Here is a 22,746-nt window from a genome sequence, read left to right as displayed (position 1 = left end):
TATTGCCCCCTCCCTTCAGGTGAACAGGGTGGCAATTGACGATGTGAAGGAAATGGTGTAATTGGAATACCTGTTGGAAAAAAAATACATTTTTGGATCGGAGGACTTGAGTTCAGTGTTTAATTTATGTCAAAAATATGTAAACGAATGTGAGCAAATCCACATTAGATTTATTTACAAATGCAGATTCAACACTTAAAATACTACACGAAATTATTTGCTGGATTATAATAATTTAAATTTATAGAGATATATTGAGGAATTATTTTCTTCACATACACTGATAGATATGGTCAAGAAAAGTGGTTCTCAAACAGGTCCTCAGGTACCACCAGGACCACTTGGTTCCTATTCTACCAGGTAGTTCATCACATTTGCCTGTTGTTCCAGGTGTAACACCTGATTGAAGGCTGGATAACTGGAACGACAGCGGAATGTAATGACCTACCTGGCAGAATATATGAGAACAGTGATATATAGCATCCATCCATCACCCAAACCGCTTATCCTGCTCTCAGGGTCACGGGGATGCTGGAGCCTATCCCAGCAGTCATTGAACGGCAGGCGGGAGACACCCTGGGCAGGCCCTCAGGCCATCACAGGGTATATAATAATATATAATAATTTAATATGTATATAATAGAAAAAAAACAGAACGGTGAACCATTGAATCAACATGGAGGAGATGCCTGCCATTGACACTCCATTAAGCTGCGCATTATTATTATAAATATATATATATATATATATTTCCCCCTTTTTCTCCCCAATTGTACTTGGCCAATCAACCCTCTCTCTGAGTCGTCCCGGTCTCTGCTCCACCCCCTCTGCCGATCCGGGGAGGGCTGCAGACTACCACATGCCTCCTCCCATACATGTGGAGTCACCAGCCACATCTTTTCACCTGACAGTAAGGAGTTTCACCAGGGGGACGTAGCGCGTGGAAGGATCACGCTATTCCCCCCAGTTCCCCCTCCCCCCGAACAGGCGCCCTGACTGATCAGGGGAGGCGCTAGTGCAGCAACCAGGACACAGACCCACATCCAGCTTCCTACCCACAGACACGGCCAATTGTGTCTGTAGGGACGCCCGCCCAACCCCGTCCCGTGTTGGTAGGCAACGGAATAGGCCACCCGGACGCCACCATTTAGTTTTATTGTTTTTGTTTTTTACGTCTTTGCAATTGGACTGACTGGAAGGCAAGAACAACAACAAAGAAGCTATTTTAAAAAGTCGTTTTAATAAATTGTATTTGTTTCACATGTATTTCATTTGATCTTTAGCTCGTTCATCCACAACTGGGTGGCGCCAAAAAACAAAACAAAACCAAAAAAACACAAATAACCACAAAACTCGCAGCTTGCCATATGTGCAGCAGCACTGGTGGACATTCATCCTAATCTGGATGTTTCGACGCGGTCATGTTGCTGTACTGCTGACACTTGGGCAAGGCAGTTTTTTGACAGCCGTGTGTGAAAAACAAAACAAACATCAACTTCATAAACACTTATCCTTTAATCAAAAATATACAAAGCCTTCTCAGTGAGCATAAATATTGAAATTACAACACTGCACATGGTTGTCTAAAGTTTAGCATAGGCTTACATAAATAAGCACAACTTTGGCCATTAAGTTGTATAGTTATACAATCATTAATGGGTCATAACTCACCGATAAAGACACAACTCATTTTGTCAGAATTTTGGACACTACAACATGTACTCTTTATAAAATTTGTTCATGTTCTTGGTTTACCATACAGTACGGTATAAAAATATAAAGGCTTGTTTTGAATACATTTTAATAGTCTTAATGTACACAGGTTCACGGACTCATCAAGGTCTTTTGAGGGCCAATATATTAATAAGTGTACATGTTGATTCTGGGATAAGTCCGACTCAGCTTAGTGATTCAGTGCTTACACAACAAGCACACCTAAACAAAACGCGGGTTTCGCTCTCACGTCCTTACAGAGCTAGCTAGCTGTCACTTGATAGCTCTATATGCTAAACCTATAAACTGTTTTAAGCCTGGCCCGGACCTGTAGAGAGAAGACTCTAAACCGACTTCCTTCATTTTATACACGTGACAAAAATCCTTCTCCTCGATCTCATTTTAGAAAGTACACACCATCTAGTGGGAAGCATTACGTTGTTCCCGTTTTACCACGACCTGTCCACAGAAAACTCAAATGTAAAGCCATAGAAACAAAACAATATATTCAGTATGGTCCAGTGTAACTACGATACAGCAGAGAAAATTAAAGCATGAGCCCTCTTTATAAATATTTACTTTTTTTTTCACAGATTGTACTTATGAGAACAAGGTATTTAACCAGATGTAAAGAGCTCGGATGTGTCCTGGCTACACTTTAAAAACGAAAAGTGCCTTGAATATCCAATAGGGTGTCCCAAGGAACTTGAAATATATTTGAGGTGCTTCAAGAAACTCTTTACATATGACGTTACTCAAATATCCAGTTGGGTATTCGGAGAACTTAAAATTACATTGAAGGTGCTTCAAGTAACCTTTCCATAGGGTGAGGTTCCTGGAAGAACCCTCGACCGACAACCTAGAAGCTCTTGCAGGAAACTCTGACCACCACCATGGTTTCCACAGCAAGCACTTTTCTTCAGCTCACAGATTCTGGAGGAACCTTTTCTAATTTGGGTGAGTTCTCAAGGACTTTGGAGGGTTCTGAGAGGAACCCAGTGCCTAAAGGGGTTCTTTTAAAAACGCTGGACTTTTCTGGGGTTCCTGAATGACCCCTTTTACCCAAGAATGCTGCTGGAAGGACAGGTTTCTGTGACCAGTATTCATGACTGCGTTGGTCTACTGCAGTTTTTTTCTTTGGATTGGAAAGGAAATGGCAAAAAATAAAATAAACTAAGGGCATACTTGCACTAGGCACGGTTGCCTTGTACTTGTGCCCAAGCACAATTGTACCCACTCCCCTGCTGGCCTGCTTTCACGTTGCACTTAACGGTCCAGGCCCGAGCACACTTACGTTAACATGGTGTGACTGTTTGTGTTGGAAAAAAAGCGCTCTCGCATAGCACGGTGGAGTTGTTGATTTTGTTTACCGTGGCTGGTTTGGAGGAGTTCTGGGCCCGGTGACACACGACCCTCTCACGTGCCTTATAGTTGTATCAATTATGCATCGCAGCGATTTTCAGTAAATCATGCTGCTATTTTTGCTAAGTGGGACAGTGGCATTATTGATGTCATAGCGTTCGAGTTCTGTGCTCAGGCATGGTTAGCGATCACACTAGATGTGTACCATGCCCGAATCCAGCTGAGCCGTGCCCGAGCCCACCTCTTCAAGCGGGCCAGGGCACAGTATGCTGAACAGTGCCCGAGCATGGTATGGAGCGATCACACTAGTCAAACGAAATGGACTTTTGGAGTCAAATGTGCTCAGGCACAGTACAGATCGGCTAGTGCGAGTCCACCCTAAAGGAATGGTTACTTGATTTTTTTTAATATCTCAGATTATTTAACTCCAGGGGATATTGCATTTGGTTGTGTGTGTGTGTGCGCCTGTCCACAACTAACCTGGCAAACTACTGGACCTATCAGCCTAAAATATTTTGTGCACAGTTATGTATGATGAAAAACCGCTCATGGTTGTGATCAAAAGTTATTAAGAAAAAATGTTGATAATCAAAAAAATGTGTGTTATAAAGGAACAACTTCCTCTAGGGTGCAGTCACCACAAGAAATGCTGCATATTCTTTAGGTAGATTTTTTGGAGCTTGAGCGCTGCACATTAACAGCTTTTTATTATATATTTCCCATTCAATCAGCTCGGGTGCTATGCAGAAGTCTTGTAGTGGAAGGAAAACTGTTTTTTCTGGCCGTGTACCTGTCTGCTGCTAATCTCGCGACTCATTTTTGTGCACAGTTATGAATGTATGATCAAGGGGGCGTCCGGGTGGCGTGGCTGTCGATCCCATTGCCTACCAACATGGGGATCGTCAGTTCGAATCCCCGTGTTACCTCCGGCTTGGTCGGGCGTCCCTATAGACACAATTGGCTGTGTCTGCGGGTGGGAAGATGTGGGTATGTGTCCTGGTCGCTGCACTAGCGCCTGCTCTGGGGCGCCTGTTCGGGGGGGGATAGCATGATCCTCCCATGCGCTACGTCCCCCCTGGTGAAACTCCTCACTGTCGGGTGAAAAGAAGCAGCTGGTGACTCCACATGCATAGTCTGCAGCCCTCGCGGATCGGCAGAGGGGGTGGAGCAGCGACTAGGACAGCTCAGAAGAGTGGGGTAATTGGCCAAGCACAATTGGGGAGAAAAGGAGGGGGGGGTTGTGATGATTCAAAACCTTTGAAAAATCTGTTTTCCGCAGGAAAAAAATCATGGTGGACAGAACGCATTTGTTTGGCTTGCTTTTTATAAAGTCACTTTTGAAGTCATTCCATCTGGCATTTGAAGGTTGCCTGCGCGTAGCGACCGTGAACAGCGTTCATAGCAAACGACAGTCGTGTTCCAGACGGCGGGTAGGCATCGATTATCAGCTTGTAGCCAAAGAATGGCTTTGATGCAGTGCATTACAACTGCAGTTACAAGTAGTGTGTAACTGTTTTGGTGTTTTCTCTCTCGCTATTTAGATTTTGAGGCTCCTCAGCAGAAGAGCATCTCCCGCTGTTTGGACGTTTCCACGAACAAGCCGTTGGTGGGACACGGTATGTAGCAGTTGAGCGCTAACTCACCAGCTGGTTTTTCACCCAAGTCCGAGCCCCAGAGAAGGGGAGCTAGTGGCTGGCGAGGATCTGCACTCTGGCTGCACTCTTGTAGTTGTGGTTGTGATCGATAACAACATAATGGGTCGTTTTGAGATGATCTGCTGTAGGTTAAAATGGGTCTAGGTTTTGAGGTAAAAAGGCCATAAAACAGGAGGGCGCTTATACCTTAGACCAATGTTTCCCAACCCAGTCCTCAAGGAACCCCTATCCTGCAGATTTTCACTGTGACCCTGCATAGGTAGCCCTGCTTGTACTTACTCAACCAATCATCTCACAGCACTTATTATGCAAGGTGTGCAACATCTGACATAATTCATTGCTGATTGGTTGAATAATTACAAACAGGTACCTATTCAGGGTTGCAAAGAAAATCTGCAGGATAAGGGTTCCTTGAGGACTGGGTTGGGAAACACTGGCTTAGACAACAGCTAGACTACTGGCGAGATTTGTCCATGTCGTAGACCAGTGTGTTTGTGGTTTGTGCGTTTGGACACACACACACAGCTCAAGGAAGTTACTGTTTAAGCCCCATGTCAGACTGACTTTATGTACTGATATCTACTTCAAGTAGGTACCGCTCCAGGTGTCGTCCTTGGGTCACAGGATAGTTCCCCCTTTTCTGCGTCTACCTGTATGACCTATTCACATTTTCTATTGATAAATAGCTTGAAAGTAAGATAAGAGATAAAAGTATGTGCATTTTATTTCAGGCTGGTTCTGGTGACTGTTATACGCTTTTCTCAATTTAAAATGTTGTAGCGCAAGTCCAGCGCTTGCTGTTTTTTATCAGTAGTCTCTGTGCTGTAGCTTTTTTTTTTTACATGTTTTTCCATTCGTTACTTTCGGTACAGTCATACAAGAGAATAAAAGGTTTCATGTTTGTAATAAGGTATTTGCAGACTGACAGCAAGACAGATTTACTTCTTTGAGCTGTACTGTGAATGTAATCCTAACCCTAACCCTCAGAATAAAAAAAAACATAAATTAAAAAATCCTGATTTAGACCAGAAAATAATGACATGGTGCCGTCTATTAATGCCAGTAGATCCACTTAACATGCGTCACATGACTGATTCCTGCTATGATGTCCTTTCTTTTCTTCATGGGAAACAGATGACCTGTTGTGCCCAACTGTTTTGTGTTGGGTGATGTTTCACCCAGTCAGCGCACAACAAATACCATGTTTAAAATTTAGGCTTCTTTAGTTGCTTGAAATTACAAAAAACTGGATTTGGACTCAAACCCGAAATGTGTTGGTTATCATCAGAAACCTTTCATGAATGAAAAACTCTTTGAGCGTCTGGATAACTTGTTTTTCCATAGACCTAAAGCCATTCACTGTATCTACATTTGACTTTTGGTTTTTGCTCATAGTAATTTATACTGCGATATACTGATTTATTTTTTTTACCCAGCGTTTTACCCTCAGAAAAATTCAGTTGGGCAACCCTTTTTCTTACGAAATGGAATTAATTACTTTTGCTTTTTAAAAAAAATAGAGGAAATAAGTGATGGAATTAAAGACTTTATATCTTTATAATATAGCTGGCCTTTTCTCTTTTCATGATGAGCTCTATACTTCAGTCTTGTGCATAAAAAACACTTTCACTGGTGCTAAACCAGGCTTTGTATTCTTGCTTTTCTGTTAATAAAATCAGCTTAATAGGGCATGGAGGAGAAAATAATATTGGGGAAGAAGAGTACGCCTAAAGTAGAAAATAAATCATTAAAATACAGCCATAAAGTAGAAAAGAAGATGCTGCATGAGTGCATTTAAAATCATATCTATACATACTTTCCATTCAGTGCATACGGGTATAAGAGACTTGAGTATTCTCAAAGTGAGTAACTACAGTCTTTATATGAGTCTGTTCATACATTTATCACTGTGTTTAGATTGTATCAAAAGCTTTGTGTGTGTGTGTGTGTGTGTTAAAGCAAGTGTCAGTATGTGAATTTGCCCTTTTTTACCTAATCACAAGCCAAATTGTTGTTGAAGCATTCGCTAAAAAAAATAAAAAACTCTCCGTGCTGGCCCTTCCCGAGCGGATAAGGGTACGCCATTGTTTGGAAGTGTGTTTTGACAGCGTTGTTTTGCCAGTGTTGGATGGGGTTAGACCAGAGAACCTGCCTGGTTCTGAGCGGGCACCATGATGGGCACCCCTCCCATTCGGGTGATATTGGAGGCGGTGACCACAGAGGTGGGCAGTGGTGGTGGGTGCGGCGCGGCCTGGTGCTGGAGCTGGAGCTGAGGTTGGTTGTAGGTCTGTGGTTGAGCCTGGGGCAGCTGGGTGGTGCGCTCTGTTCTGGACAGAGGGCTGCCATTGGTGCTGGCCTCGGAGGAAATCGGCTGTCCGCGAGGCAAGGTGGAGCTGTTGTTATAGGAGTAATGGGTCGGGGTGGAGGCTCCATGCTGGCGTGACGGCCGGTAGCCGGCTGTGCTTCCTGTTGCGGTGATGATGGAGGCGGTGTCCGAAGGAGGCCGTTGGGGGTATTGCTGCAGCTGATGGTGGTGATGGTGTAGGTGGTGGTTGTTGTGGTGCGAGGGGTCCTTATGGTGGGGGCTGGAGGTGATGGAGGACAGAGTGCCATTCTTGGAGATGATATCTGAACCCATGCCACTCTTGGCCCACGACACACGTTTGGGAGCCTGGGCGTCCTCCCTCGAAGTAGAAAGAAGAGAATATCGGTTTACAGATCACACAGCAGCCCCTTAAGCCAGCCACCCGCCGGCTCTGTACAGACACTGACGAAACCCGCACAGACCACAGAAACTTACTTGATGTCGTTGGCCATGTCATCCTCATTGTCTCTCCCCCTTCTTATAAGAAAGATGAGGAAGAGGATGATGATGATGAAGCCTACCACAGAGCCCACTGTAGCCCCGGCTATCACCCCAGCATTAGTGGCTAAAGGATGGATACACAAACCAAACATCAAAACAGCAGAAGCATACATTTCACCTGCAATGGTTACCACAATACTTTAGTGATGAATGACGACTACAGGAACCAGCACATCACAACCACGAGGTATAGCGAGGATGTAAGTAAGTTTGAGTTGTGTATATCAATTACAATCTTTTCTCCGTGTGGTGAAGAGGGTCGGGGTAGATTCCAAATCGTGTCTGTAATGTACTATGGACTGTATAGCATCTGACGGGATACTATGAATTTTACTGTCTGATAATGTGCTAAAAATAGACTATACCTTCAGACAGTTATTATGAGCTATACCATCTGACAGTGTACTATGAACTATACCATCTGACAGTGTCCTCTTAACTGTGCTATGGAATAAAACATGTGACAGCATACTATGTATTATGCTGACAGTGTATTTTGAACTGGACTGCTAATTGACATTGTCATCTGACGGTGTGCTATGGGACTATACAATCTGACAATGCACTATGGACTGTCATCTGTTCAGTGTACAGTGGACTATACCATCTGACAGTATACTATGGGCTATACCATCTGACAGTGTACTATGGACTATGCCATCTGACAATATACTTTGAACTACAGTATGCCATCTGAGAGTGTCATCTGCCAGCGTGCTACGTACATGTGATAATCTTCAGGTCGATGTAGCAGCTCTCTGAACCAGCAGTGTTGCTGGCCATGCACACATACTTCCCAGACATGTTGCTGCTCAGGTTGTTCAGTTTCAGAGTGCCCATCTTCTCATCTACAACACATGCGAACATGGAGGAGCGAATTCCACATGCTGACATGTTCATAACACACTCACATATACAGTGTATGTGCTAGTAGAAGTGGAAACGCAACAAAACAGAAATGAAGACAAACTCGTATATCCAATACATATTTTTCACAAATGCATCTTTGAATTACTGGTCACAATGCAAAGGACTTGCAAAAAGTAAAACACGCACATCTAAACCAACAATAAGGTGCAGGAGCATCAAATTGAAACAAGTAGAGCCCACCCACCTGCTCCCACCATATTCAGTGGAAAGATCAACGTTTAAATCTCACAATCCCTGATCTTCTTGCAATGTTTCCATTGAACACGGTGGGAGCAGGTAAGTGTGCAGACTCTACATTGTTCAATACAATATAAAGGATATCACTGATCTCGTGGTACCCGGCAGTAGCAAAACTTGTGAACCAGTGCCAACTTAAATTGCAAACTATGCCAACCAAGCAAGTCGTTATCCTCTCATGAATTTAAACCTAACAAAATTACAAAAAAAGGTAAATGCATACCAGATTTTAATCATTATTTCAAAACTTTTACAGAATATTTCTTGCACACACACACACCACAGAGATTAAAACACAGACAGATCCGCTAGATTTCGAAACACATTTTTATTGTGATGGCATTGCATTGTTAACAGCGTGGTTCTACTCACTGAGCATTGGTGAGAAGAAGACCTCGGAGGTGGGGCTGGTCCTTCTCCATTTGTAGATAGGAATGGGTTTGCCTGCACTGGACGCACAGTTCAGAGTCACATTCCCTTTCATCACCGGCCTCCCTGACAGAGAGCACTTGGGAACTGCAGGAGGAACTGGGAGAGGAAAATTACAAGAGGTTCAGTTTACTTTTACATTTTCCAAGACATTGTGCCCGCTGTGCACTCACCTGCAGGGATCTGACCGTCAAATATTTTTGTAATATGAAAAAATGATTAGTACCCATGGTAATGGTTACTGCTGTGCAAACTATGGCGTTGAACTACACTTCTATTTGTGCTGGAAATAGAAAGTGGCCCATTAAACTCATCTGAAATCAATCGTACAACTGTCATGGAAAATAAGGAATATGACAGTTGTGTGACAGTTGTATGCAAGGAGGAGCAGGAAGAGAAGAGGATTAATGCAGAGAGATGGATGAGATAAAAATACAATCCTGCGAAATAAAACTACAGCTACTAACATTACAACTAATACCCACACTACCACCTTGTGAGAGAACGATCCTTAAAGGGGAATTTTACAGATTTTCAACCTTATTTTCCATGTATAAATCAGCAGTGGCATCTCTATACCTACACAATACTTGCCAGTATCGTCTGTAGTATCGCTGTAGCCAGCTATAGTAAACTGCCTGCCATTGACATCAGTGGGTGACAGAAGAACTATGAGTCTGATTGATGAGATGTTCGTTTTCTAATCTTCACCAATGGGAGATGCTTGTGCAATGCATGCTGGTACATTTAGGCAATGCAGAACAGTTCTGTTGGCAGGAGAATGGCGATTTCTCTTTTGAAAATGAATTTCACCAAAGCAGTTACAGATTTAAAAGTCTAGTTAGGTCACCAGCACTTACAAAACATGCAGCTTATTAGTGGCAAAATGTCCCTAAATGGTGTTTGTGATTATTTCCCAGTTTGGTCTCAAAAAATACATGTTTTATATATGTTGCACATTGCTGCAGTTTAATAATGATAATAGAAACTGTATGAGAACTTTAAACAAAGACCAGAGAGATGTAACAAAAAAGAAATTGCGTAAAATATAGTTGAACTGTGAAAAATGTGAATCAACTCACCATATCACCCAGCTTTAAATCTGTGGTCACATTTTTTTCTGTATTGTAAAGTTATTATTGTTGTTGTTGTTGTTATAATTGATACCAAAAAACAAAGTACCTCAAGTGACACCAGAAGACAGAATTATAGCTATCATGCATGAGAACAAAGACCCCCCCTAAAAATTAAACTTCATCAGAACTTTGTCAGTTCCTGGGTCACCCGATACTAAATATTATAAATTCATCTCTTACCTCTGGCAGTGTTCCTACTACTTTTAAAACTGCCATAGTTAAACCTCTCTTACTGAAACCAAATCTTGATCAGGGGGTTCTCAATAACTATAGATCAATCTCCAACCGACCTTTCATTTCCCAAATTTTGGAAAGAGTTGTAGCTGATCAACCAACAACAATCTATTTGAACCGTTTCAATCTGCGTTTAGAGCCTGTCATTCCACTGAAACCGCGCCCACAAAAGTGGTGAAGTCCTTCTGCTTGCTATGGATTCCAACTCCACATCAGTGCTACTGTTGCTTGATCTTAGCGCAGCTTTTGACACCATTAATCATGGTATACTTTTGGACCACCTTGAGAATTACCTAGGTGTTTCAGGTCTGGCTCTGTCTTGGCTTAAGTCTTACTTAACTGATAGAACGCAGCAGGTTTTCTATGGTAATATTGCATCTGATTTCTCTGCATTGAAATATGGTGTACCCCAGGGCTCATTTCTTGGTCCTTTGCTAGTCTCCCTTTATATCTCTCCTCTTGACAACTGTAGGCCTTAGCAGTGATCTCTTGGTCTTGTCCTGCTGATGAGAATGTTCCAAACTTTCTGAATGCATTGCACCATTCTAACCTTCTGTTTACATCTCAGAGCACATGTATGCCTATTAGGGGTTTCACAGAAGAAGTCAACTAGTCGACTGTCAAAACCATTAGTCAACACTGTACATTCGTTGTAGACTAATTGTTCATCTGTGGGTTTAGCACGGTGCAGTAATAAAGCAGTGGCAGTGCATCTACAGCAGATATGCAGCTGGGGGGCACTGTGGTTCCAACATAGATATGTAGGAACAATCATCTATGTTATGCCATATTAAATAAACAGAATTTAAGGTATTTAGAGAAGGAAAGACTCCCGCTATCCCTGTATTTCAGTTTAACGGGTGACCATGTTACTGGTGACTTCAGTGGTGGCAGCTGTTGAAAACACAAACAGAACACGTAGAGTCCTCCTAAAAGCCTTTAATTTTACATTAATCAATTATAAATACACACTCATCCATGTTTAATATCTACACTAACCCATTACGTGAGTTAAATTGTGCGCAGCAAGACTCATTCACCTCTCCCAGCGTTTCTTGTAATGTAGGTGGAAAGTGACCCATATTCAACCATTTAACCCGTAACGTTGTCAAATTCCTCATTAGACGCTAGCTGCTCTGCTAATCTGTTTTCCCCCACATTAAAAGTAACTTCAAGAAATGTGACTGCTTCTTGTTGGCAACACCATTTGATTTACATAATGTAGGCCATAAAGGACCAGACGAATATATACTGTATTGAACATTCAGTTTAAGATCATTTAATGGTATTAGGCTTTTCAACAACTGCCGTCACCACGACAACCACAGATGCACTCGGCTGAAAGTCACCCGAACACGGTCACACCTGCAAAAAAGCAGCCCCATTGTGACTGCCAGTCAAACGCTCCAGCTCAGACAGGCTTTTTTGGGGTTTAGTCCAATCAGATTGCGGCTCGTTTGTAAACAGCGTCTCAAAGCCAGTCGAGGACTCTGCTATTTGATCTACCCCCAAGTTGGTCCTGCCTACATTAGTTAACCCTTCACTGGTTGTATTTGAGACCATTTTGCTGAGAATTGATGGTTTTGATTGGGTGAAAAAAATATACATCTCGTGATTAATCAACTACACGACTACTTATTGGGAGTAGTTGATGACTACTGAAATGCAGCAGTTGTGAATGCCCTAGTGCCCATTATGTGTGCCCTTCTCTCTCTCTCTCTCATCTGATGACCGTGGATCATCTCTAGACCTCCTGATGACTTCGGAGCCTTTTTGTGATGCGTCCTGTTTTCCCTTGGTCACAGTCCCACCCTCCTGGAGATGCTCATGTTTGCGCTGTTCTCTTTTAAAATTGCTTTGGTAACATTTGTTTTAGCGATGACAACTTCTGCGTCACTCCCATCACTTCTCCTGTCTTCTTTCTCTCTCTCTCTGTGAATGCTGTGTGGAACTCGACCTCGCCTCTTGTGTGCATGTGAAGTCTATTCTCTCTGCGGGGCCCCACTGAGCAGAGCTAGTTTTGTGGTGCAGGGTCCTGCCGGCTCTTGACTGCATCTGTGGGGTTCCTGTCATTGTCATGGATGGTCAGAGAGTCACTACTTTTGCCTTGCACTCTCTTTACAAGTTTATTACCCAGTACAAGTTTTATTTTAAATGCAATTTATGCATTAACTGTGTGTAATCTACATTACCTTGCTCTGTGTGTAATCTATGATATTACATTATAATTCTGCTGTTTTTGTGTATTTTGTGCATTTGACAGCTGTTACATGTCTGTCCATCCTGGAAGAGGGGTCCCTGCTCTGTTGCTCGTCCTGAGGTTTCCCCCATATATTTTTCCTGATAAGGTTTTTCTTGTCGAGCTTTCCTCATTCGGGTCTTGCATCCAAGGAATAGAGGGTGTCGTATGTTGTATACTGTTGTATATTCTTAGATATTGTACTGATTGTAAAGCCCCGCAGGACTACCTTGTGATTTTGGGCTATACAAATAAACTTGACTTGACTTTTCCATCCAAAGTGGCGTGCTTGGGAGTAGAAATTGCCACTTACCTTTAACGTTGAGACTGAGCTCAGCGGTGAGGCCGCTGCCCCTGGGAACGATGACCTGACAGATGTATCGTCCAGAGTCCATCTCCTTGGTGTTGTTGATGTACAGTGACAGGTTGGCAGAGGGCATAGCCACAGTGAAGCCAACACGGTCCTTGAACTGTTTGGCCCCAGTGCTGACAGAGTCCTTTGTATAGGTGATGATCTGGACAAGAAAACGGGAATCACTGATGTTCATATGTGTACATTAACCCTCATTAGAGTCCTTGAATCTAATTTAGTCAGCAGGCCAGTCAAGTTAAGCTGTTTACATGAGCCGTTTGCCCCCTTCTGCAGCATGCCAACCAACCAAAGTTTATGAGTTGGAATAAACAACAACCTACCTCACAAGGACATTTGTCACCGTCTCAATCCAAACATTATCTGATGACATCAGTCATCCATGCCACCGACTCCCTCACATAAATCTAATGAATCAGCATTTTCATAGGGCACTTGAATAAAATGATTAAGTATGGCAGCTGTAGACCATAAATGGGGCTATTGATAGAAAATGAATGCACTACAATATGTAGTATTGTATATCTGAAATGAAAATGGGAGGTGTTTACTGTATAAAGTGTGGCAGGTTGCTTCCAAATAGTCAGAATTTATATGATTGGCTTTATTATTGGCTCAGTTACAACAGGTCTGCATTACTCTTAGTCCCCCCCCCCTTTTTTTTCTCCCCAATTGTACCCGTCCAATTACCCCACTCTTCCGAGCCGTCCCGGTCGCTGCTCCACCCCCTCTGCTGATCCGGGGAGGGCTGCAGACTACCACATGTCTCCTCCCATACATGTGGAGTCACCAGCCGCTTCTTTTCACCTGACAGTGAGGACTTTCACCAGGGGGACGTAGAACGTGGGAGGATCACGCCAGTTCCCCCGACCGACCAGAGGAGGCGCTAGTGCAGCGACCAGGACACATACCCACATCCGGCTTCCCACCCGCAGACACGGCCAATTGTGTCTGTAGATACGCCCGACCAAGCCGGAGGCAACACGGGGATTTGAACCGGCGATCCCCGTATTGGTAGGCAACGGAATAGACCGCCACGCCTCCCGGATGCCCGGTTTTTTTATTTGTATTTATTTTCTAATCATACCAGTCAGTCTTAAGGTAAGAGAAAACCGATGAACACCACAAGATTTCCCGAGTAGCTTTTGTGCACTTTTTGCACAACGGGTTTATACGTACAAACAGTTGTTGCGTGACAGCCGACAAAATGTAAAAGTGTTCAGTTTGACAAGTTGTCCGAACACCAGCAGCAGTCAGCAGGAGTGAGTCAGCACGTGCCTCACCGTCGGTGACACAAATCTGACACTTTCAAGCCAGGGCAAATACAGCCTGTCCACATGCAGGTAGAGGTGATGCTCTCCATTAGTACTGGGCCGTGTTCCGGCTCTAGGAAGTGGAATGTGGTCCGCTGTCTTTTCTGCTGGATGTGGTTTTTCTGTTTTCTTTTTACTTTGATCCTCTTTGGGCAGCCCATCTGCACAGTCCAATAATCTGAGCTAAGCAGGCGAGCGAGACAGGCCGCGGCCAGGTCTCACGAGAACATGTTTGCAGATGGCGAAGAGGAAAAAAACAAAAAAAGACAAGTGATTGGAAATTGAAGATGGAGCGGGGGACCCTTTGTGCCCGCCTCATCTGCTTTGTTTACTTTGATTTCATGTTGTTTGATTCAGGGGGGGGAAACGACTTGCGATGGGATGTGAAAGGGCTAAATGGCCCAGGCCCGACATTACACAGCGCATGCACGAGGGGCTTGTTTTATTTATTTATTCATTCTTAACCCTTGGATTAATTTCTAAGGGTCTTTAACTGAAGTGCCTTGCCAGATTAACCATATAACATCAGGCAAAATCTCTCATAACCGTAATCCCAGATAATATGGGCACAGATGGTGAAATAGAAATATTTAACGACTGAGCTGTTGGTAATACTGCTAAGGAGGAGGGAAAGGGACAAAGGTTCAGGTAAAAGTTATGGCCCATTATCAAGTCGACGGGCGTTCATCGGCAATAATCCGTCATCTGACGTAGTAAATGTGCAGCCGAGTAGCAACTTGGTGTAGTAGTAATCGCTGTAAAAATAAAAAAGTGACATTTTGCTGCTGCAAAAGTTTTGACATGCCACACGAGTCTTTTCAGAAAGCACAAGGCAGGCTTTAGGAAGTGTCTGATGTGATTGTCAGCTTCAGATCAACCTGCAATCCACCTCTTCCCCCTGTTAACAAGCACACACACACAAACACACACACAGCCACCCCAGATAGCAAAACCGCTGTGGCCCGGACCCGTCCCACACCGACACTTCATCCGGCCCACATACCGCCTTTAATGATGGCACTTGGGCGGTCCGCTCCTGTTTGCCAGATCTGGGCCAGAACCAAGCCATAGCAATGCCGCATGTGCCACATATTTGCCAAAGGTGGCCATATTTGTTTTGTGATATTTGGGCCATATTCACCATTTACCACACGGGCCACTTCAGGGTCACATCCAGACCACATGTTGCCCAGAGCACCGTGTCTTTGCCAAAAAAGGCCCACATTTGATTTGGCATATTTGGGCCATATTTGCTATTATACATGTGGGCCACTTCAGGCTCACATCCATTTTGTCAGGGCCAGAAGAAGACCAGCAGTGCTGCATCACTGCCTGAAGTGGCCCACATCCGGATGCTGTCTGGGACACACACACACACACATCCTGTAACCGCTGCTACTGTGCCACCATCCTCACCAACTTGGTGCTGCTGTTGGACACAAAGTTCCAGATGATGACGTTGGAGTTGATGTCATTTCCGGGTGTGGGGCTGTACCAGGCCCGCAGCACCACCTTCCGACCCGCAATCACCTCCATGCTGGTTTGCGGCATCTGGAGCTGGGCCCAAACACCTGGATGGATGGAGAGAGAGAGAGAGAGAGAGAGAGAGCGCATCAATTTTTGTACTTTGCTCCTTTGTAAATCATGGAGGAATTGTGACTAAATAAAGGCAGAGACCAATGAAAGCAACCTGTAATTATATTTTTTCCCCATTTCCTGACACAGTACAGTAGCCACCTTCAGACTGTTTTAAGTCTCTTAGCACTAAAGCAATATTACTTTGCACACATCCCATATGCAGATGTGGCTCTTAGCAAAAGCTGATTGCAGCGGAGCATTAAACACGGTGCTGTAGAAGTGTCCCAGCCATTAATGTATAGCTAAATCCTGCGACCAGCTGATGGTACGTATGTATTTGCACCTTAGAGCGGCATGGTGAGAAAATGGGTTTAACGGGCCGTGACTGATGCCATGAACCGCAGATATGCTTCACCGCTGGAAAGCACTTGTGTACTTTATTGTCTTTATCAATAGAATTGATAGAACTGATATTGGAAAAAATGATAATAGTCCTGTCAGTATTGAGAGCACTTCCTCTCGATACATATCTGAGAGGGAGAAACTTGATTTTTGAGAATGTAACTGTGGCCTTTCCCCCCCCTCCCTCCCCAATTGTGTCCGGCCAATTACCCCACTCTTCCGGGTCGTCCCGGTCTCTGCTCCACCCCCTCTGCTGAACCGGGGAGGGCTGCACACCACCAAATGCCTCCTCCCATACATGTGGAGTCGCCAGCCGCTTCTTCAACCCAGTCGCACGGACTTTAATCTATCAGATCGTGATGGTATCACGATTATGACCTGATTTACGTGATGTGGTCACGATCTGATAGAACCCTGACCTCATTAGTCGGCGAGTCGTGACCACATCACGTAAATCAGGTCATAATCGTGATGGTATCACGATCTGATAGATTAACGAAAGTCCCTGCGACTGGGTAGTTCTTTTCACCTGACAGTGAGGAGTTTCACCAGGGGGACGTAGCACGTGGGAGGATCACGCTACCCCGGCCCCGCCCCCGAACAGGCGCCCCGACCGACCAGAGGAGGCGCTAGTGCAGCGACCAGGACACATACCCACATCCGGCTTCCCACCCGCAGACAGTAAATTTGTGTCTGTAAGGACGCCCCACCAAGCCGGAGGTAACACGGGGATTCGAACCGGCGATCTCCGTGTTGGTAGGCAACGGAATGGACTGCCACGCTGCCCGGACGCCCCAACGTTTTACCCTCTTAAATCAGGGGAACGCTAATCAACACTTAGCGTTGATGGGGGCGTCGGGAATCCCTCAAAGTGCGCGTCCTCGGAGCCCAACGTTTAGCCGACTTCCAGAAAACCGGTTCCTCCCAACCGACGCCTGGGAGACCCGGACGCTGCAAGACCGTGAGGGCGAGAAGAGCTCGTGACGAGCGGCGTCTTCATGTAAGTCCTCGTCCCGTATGACCAGCTGCTTACTGGCCGAACACGTGTGGGGAGAAGCCTCCATGTTGGTGACGTGGTTATCTGGTCCAGGAGCTCACTTCGCTTAGTGTAGGAGGGCCCAGCTTTATGGAGACGCGCCGATAACCCTCCAGGGCCTCGATCAGTACACGATATGCGTGCTCAGTCCTGTAGGCCAGTGTTTCTAAACCGGGGGTCCGCGGACCCCTAGTGGTCCGTGGTTTAATTGCAAGGGGTCCGTGAAAATAAAAAAAAGATCCTATGACATTTATAGAAATAGGATTATTTTACTCAAATGTGACTGAGACCTTTATCTACCTAAATTATAAAGGGTAACAGGACTTTTTTCTCTAATTACATCTGTTTCACAAGTGTAATTTATTGTATTTTAATAAGAGATCTCGCTCCCGTTTGCATTGTTAAAAGTTACTGCATAAAAATTCTGTTTTGTTACATATATCTGAAAGTTACTGAATACATATTCTGTTTTGTTACATATATCTGAAAGTTACTGAATACATATTCTGTTTTGTTACATATATCTGAAAGTTACTGAATACATATTCTGTATTGTTACATATATCTGAAAGTTACTGCATAAGAATTCTGTTTTGTTAACTATATCTAAGTTACAACTGAAAGCTCTTATTTTTGCCCCAAAGAGTGAATAAATGCTATAATGCAATTTAAAATGCAGTTTCTACTGTTTCTACCAAATTGCAACCCCCCTCCCCCAAGATCAGGTGGAGGGGTCCTCAGGGTAGATCAGAAATACGCAGGGGGTCCAGGACCCCAAAAAGGTTGAGAACCACTGCTGTAGGCTGCATCTGCATGATCTTTCTTTTATTTAGTGTGAATCACTTCCGCTTTGCAGTTCTTTATATATTTATTTCTCTTCCGCCCATTTCCTGATACTTTGTAGCTCCTTCATACTTTTAGCCGCTGAAACCATTCAGGTATCAAAATGTTCATCTGTTTAAGCTCATTAAGGCTCAAGTTTCGGTTTTTTTAAATCTTTTATACTTTTAGACATATTAAGCTTTTTCTACTTTTTCAAAACAATGGAAGTCTATGGGGAAAGGTTGAAACCCTCATCACCTTTGAACTGTATCTCCTCCTCCATTGTTTGAGCTAGAAACCCCATTTAAAGCTTAAACGGTTCGGGACATTCAGGTCTTTCAGAATCCTATTCAGATTTTAAAAATGTTTTATAGTTTTTGAACAATTCAACTCTAAAGTTTAGCAATTTGCCATACACTTTGCCTGTTAGAATGTTCAGTCCTGTTGTGACGTCACATATCAATTTGAAACTCAACTGCCAGGCTAATTACTGTCAACTCTCAACACCTGGTAGATTTGATCAGCTTCTGCCACTTAACTGCTCTTCCTCCTTCTTCAACCTTCCTACCCTCCTTCCTACCTACCTTCCTTCCTTCCTTCCCACAACCTTCCTACCTTCCTACAACCTTACTACCTTCCTTCCTACCTACCATCCTTCCTACAACCTTCTTAGCTTCCTACCTTCCTTCCTACAACCTTCCTACCTTCCTTCCTGCCTACCTTCCTACAACCTTCCTACCGTCTTTCCTACCTTCCTACAACATTACTACCTTCCTTCCTACAACCTTCTTACCTTCCTACCTTGCTTCCTACAACCTTCCTTCCTGCCTACCTTCCTACAACCTTCCTACCTTGCTTCTTACCATCTTTCCTACCTTCCTACAACATTACTACCTTCCTTCCTACAACCTTCTTACCTTCCTTCCTACCTTCCTTCATACCTACCTTCCTACAACCTTCCTACCTTGCTTCCTACCGTCTTTCCTACCTTCCTACAACATTACTACCTTCCTTCCTACAACCTTCTTACCGTCCTACCTTGCTTCCTACCTTCCTTCCTACAACCTTACCTTCCTTCCTACCTCCCTTCCTACAACCTCCCTGCTATCCTACCTTCCTACAACCTTCTTACCCTCCTTCCTACCCTTCATCTTCATCACTACCCTTCCTCTTCATCGCTACTCTTCATCTTCATCACTGCCCTTCCCCTTCGTCGCTACTCTTCATCTTCATCGCTACCCTTCCTCCTCATCACCACCCTTCCTCTTCATCACTCTTCATCTTCATCACTACCCCTCCTTTCATTCTACCCCTCCTCCTCTCATTCTACCCCTCCTTTAATTCTACCCCTCCTCTCATTCTACCTCTCCTCTCATTCTACCCCTCCTCCTCTCATTCTACCCCTCCTCTCATTCTACCCCTCCTCCTCTCATAACAAATAAAGACCATTTCTTCGGATGTACTGTAGCTCTTTTTTCTTCTTTTAGAAGAACAATGTTCAGGTCAGGTTTTGCAGTTCAGTGACCTAGGCCTACTTGGGGGGGGGGGGACTCTTTTACCAGCGAGGGGGGGGTCACATATTTCAGACTATTCAAACCTTTTCCATACATAAACCATTGCTGCAAATGCTTGCAAGTTGTGTTACAGCCTTGTTGTGTGTGTGTTTGTAATGTGACTGGGAGCACTTTGAAATCTTTGCACCACTTCCACTTTTTCATACTTTAAACTACAGAAACCATTCAACAATCAAACTATTCATGTATTTAGCACATTATGGCACATTTTCAGTTTTTTTATACCTTTAAAACTTTAAAAATATTCAGCCATTTCACATGTCAGTTTCCAGGCAGCTCAGCATTCACACGCTTTTTCTGTGGAAAAGCAATTTTCTGGATAATTTTGCGTCTCCAAGACTCACAATTATTACACAGTCGCCCGATCCTGATTATTTGACCTGACCGCCATCATTTTGCATAATCGTTAGAATCGTTTCCATTCATTTGTGTGAAAACAGCTGGATGAAACTGAGAAGACTGTCAACATTTATACACACATACACAGACATGTCACTATAGCAGCTTATGTGCACGAACATACATACAGAAACTGGTTCAGTTCAGATATTTAATATCTATGGATGTTTTAAACACAGACGTAATGCCAGGGGCCATAAAGTGGCTAAATCTAAGAACCCTTTGTTACCAGGGCAGACTAAGTATTTACACCTAATAGGTTTTTCTTCTTTTTTGGGGGGGGGGGGGGTAGTAGATGGGTCATAGGATGACTTGTTAAGTAAAATGACAGCTCTTGGGAGGAAGCTGCTGAGAATGGCGTGGTCATTATGGACTGACACTGCTTTAACAGAAGGTTCAAAAGGCTGCCTGAGTGATGGGACCACAGACGTGTTTTCTGTCAGGGGCTTTAAGCTGGACCAGCCTGGATGCTACTGCTACCTCAAAGTCCCACTGGGGTCTATGAACTATTTTGTCATGCATTGTGTAAAACACAACATCATTGCAAGTTGTGCGTCTTGGGGGAGAGCTCCTCCTCTGTTGCTCCCCCTGAGGTTTCTTCCTATTGTTTCTCGCCGTTAAAGGGTTTTTAGGGAGTTGTTCCTTATCCGATGCGAGGGTGTTGTGTTGCTGTAGAGCCCCTTGAGGCAGATGTGTGATATTGGGCCATACAATGACGACTTGCTGTGAATGTATGGAAATAAACTACTAGGAGTCTCATGGGCAGAGGAGGCTTCTGCGTGATTCTTTATGGTGTGATGACGCTATATGACCAGAGAGTGGCAGCAGAGAGCTGAAACAGCTCGATGCAGGCCGGCTTAAAACGTATTTTGAATGTCGCTGACAGTGCAACTCAAAACACACATTTTAATGCTTTTCTCTCACAGGAAGAGGAATATAGAGCGAATGGTGGTGGATAGTGTGGAAGGTCAAGAGACATTCCTCAAACTTTTGGCTTTGGAAAATATCATTGTTTAAATTTGGAACTGAATGCTCAATAGCCATGTACTGTTTGTCTCCATGCCGTGATATGTGCTGCCATTAGTGAGACGCGTGTGTGTGTGTGTGTGTGTGTGTCATGGTGCATGTGTGCGCCTGTATTAAAGCGACTCTACGTGACTCTTTGTGAGTCATTAGGAAGCCCACATCTCTCCCGATGAGTCCTCCACCCCGAGAGCCAAAAATTCAGAGAAAGTGGAGAGACGCAGAAGAGGAGGGGATGAATCAGTCAACAAGTTGACACACAGCAGGGGGCACCTGCCTTTCTCCCTCCTCCTTATCCGCCTTTATTATCCATCCTTTTCCTCTGACACGGCCCCTACCCTGCATGGTGCTCTCTCCTGATATTCTCTCTCTCTCTCGACCAGCCCTTACCGCCCCTCCTTTGACTCCCCTCTGGCCAAAAGTGTCTCCCAGCTCTCTTCCCTCAGCACTTGATACGACTGGTAAAGAAAAAGACTCGGCTCTCGCTAATGACAGGAACCTATAGACCACCACCGTCCCTTCACTTCAGCGACCCTGCTTTGCTCCACAACACAGAGCAGCAAGATGCACCATGAAAAGAGCTCCCATTGTGCACAGAGAGAGAGAGAGAGAGAGAGAGCGTGTTATGGGTCAGAGCAGTAGAAAAGAAACGGTTATGAAAAGGAGGATAAACACAAAAGAAAAAGGAGGCGATAGTGAAGCGGAGGATAGTCACCCTGTCAATAGCTCCTTCAGCTCTAAGAAGATTTGCCCCCGTAAAGCCTTGACTTCTTGCCCGCAGAGGTGTTGCAGGATGGTTTGATGGATGGATGGATGGATTGTTGGATGAGTTGAGGGGATGGGTCGATGCATGAGTAGAGCTGACATAAAGAGGCTTAGGCATAAATGTAATGAGTGAGTACATTGTGACTTCTTAATGCGTTCAGTAAGCACTAAGATGAGGTCCTCTGGTGGGCGCTGGTGTAGATTAGGTGAATGAAAACACTGACGCATGAGCGGAGTACATCGGGAGACGAGTGTCTAACCTTCAGCCTGGTATTAAATAGGTTGCTGAACCTTCAGCCTTGTATTAAATAGGTTGCTGAACCTTCAGCCTCGTATTAAATGGGTTGCTGAACCTTCAGCCTCGTATTAAATGGGTTGCTGAACAGAACCCAACCCCACACGTGCCCACACAGGAGTGCACTCTGGTAATCCGAATAAAAGGACGGATGGTTTTGAAGATGAACTGAGAAAAGGGGGGGACGCAGTAAGAGAAACTGATGAAGCCATGATGCTCATGATCATGGATGAAATTCACTCTTCACCTTTACTTGGATCGCTGAGGTTTCTGTCAGTGTAGCGATGCTGAAAGGGATCTTGGGCTGCAGGCCAAATGGTTTCCGATGAAAGATGGGAAGGCCACCGCGCAGTATTTGGACTCGGTAG

The 22,746-nt window shown here is 44.3% G+C and overlaps 1 protein-coding gene across 1 annotated transcript in view; it reads right to left on the bottom strand.

Moving 5' to 3' along the window:
* Nucleotides 1–1,220: 1,220 nt before the first annotated feature.
* esama (endothelial cell adhesion molecule a) overlaps nt 1,221–22,746 on the bottom strand; it is an 81,618-nt gene continuing 60,092 nt past the window's right edge. Inside the window, exons 2-7 of the mRNA XM_056284456.1 lie at nt 15,901–16,055; nt 13,115–13,316; nt 9,136–9,291; nt 8,322–8,444; nt 7,531–7,660; nt 1,221–7,414 (exon numbers count right to left, since the gene is read on the bottom strand). Coding sequence (XP_056140431.1) covers nt 6,865–7,414; nt 7,531–7,660; nt 8,322–8,444; nt 9,136–9,291; nt 13,115–13,316; nt 15,901–16,055 — 1,316 coding nt within the window. The 3' untranslated portion in view covers nt 1,221–6,864. The remainder of the gene's footprint in view (nt 7,415–7,530; nt 7,661–8,321; nt 8,445–9,135; nt 9,292–13,114; nt 13,317–15,900; nt 16,056–22,746) is intronic.

This window comes from Lampris incognitus, chromosome 8, assembly GCF_029633865.1.
Source record: "Lampris incognitus isolate fLamInc1 chromosome 8, fLamInc1.hap2, whole genome shotgun sequence".
NCBI classification, from domain to species: Eukaryota; Metazoa; Chordata; class Actinopteri; order Lampriformes; family Lampridae; genus Lampris; species Lampris incognitus.
This window is presented reverse-complemented; position numbering and strand designations above follow the sequence as displayed.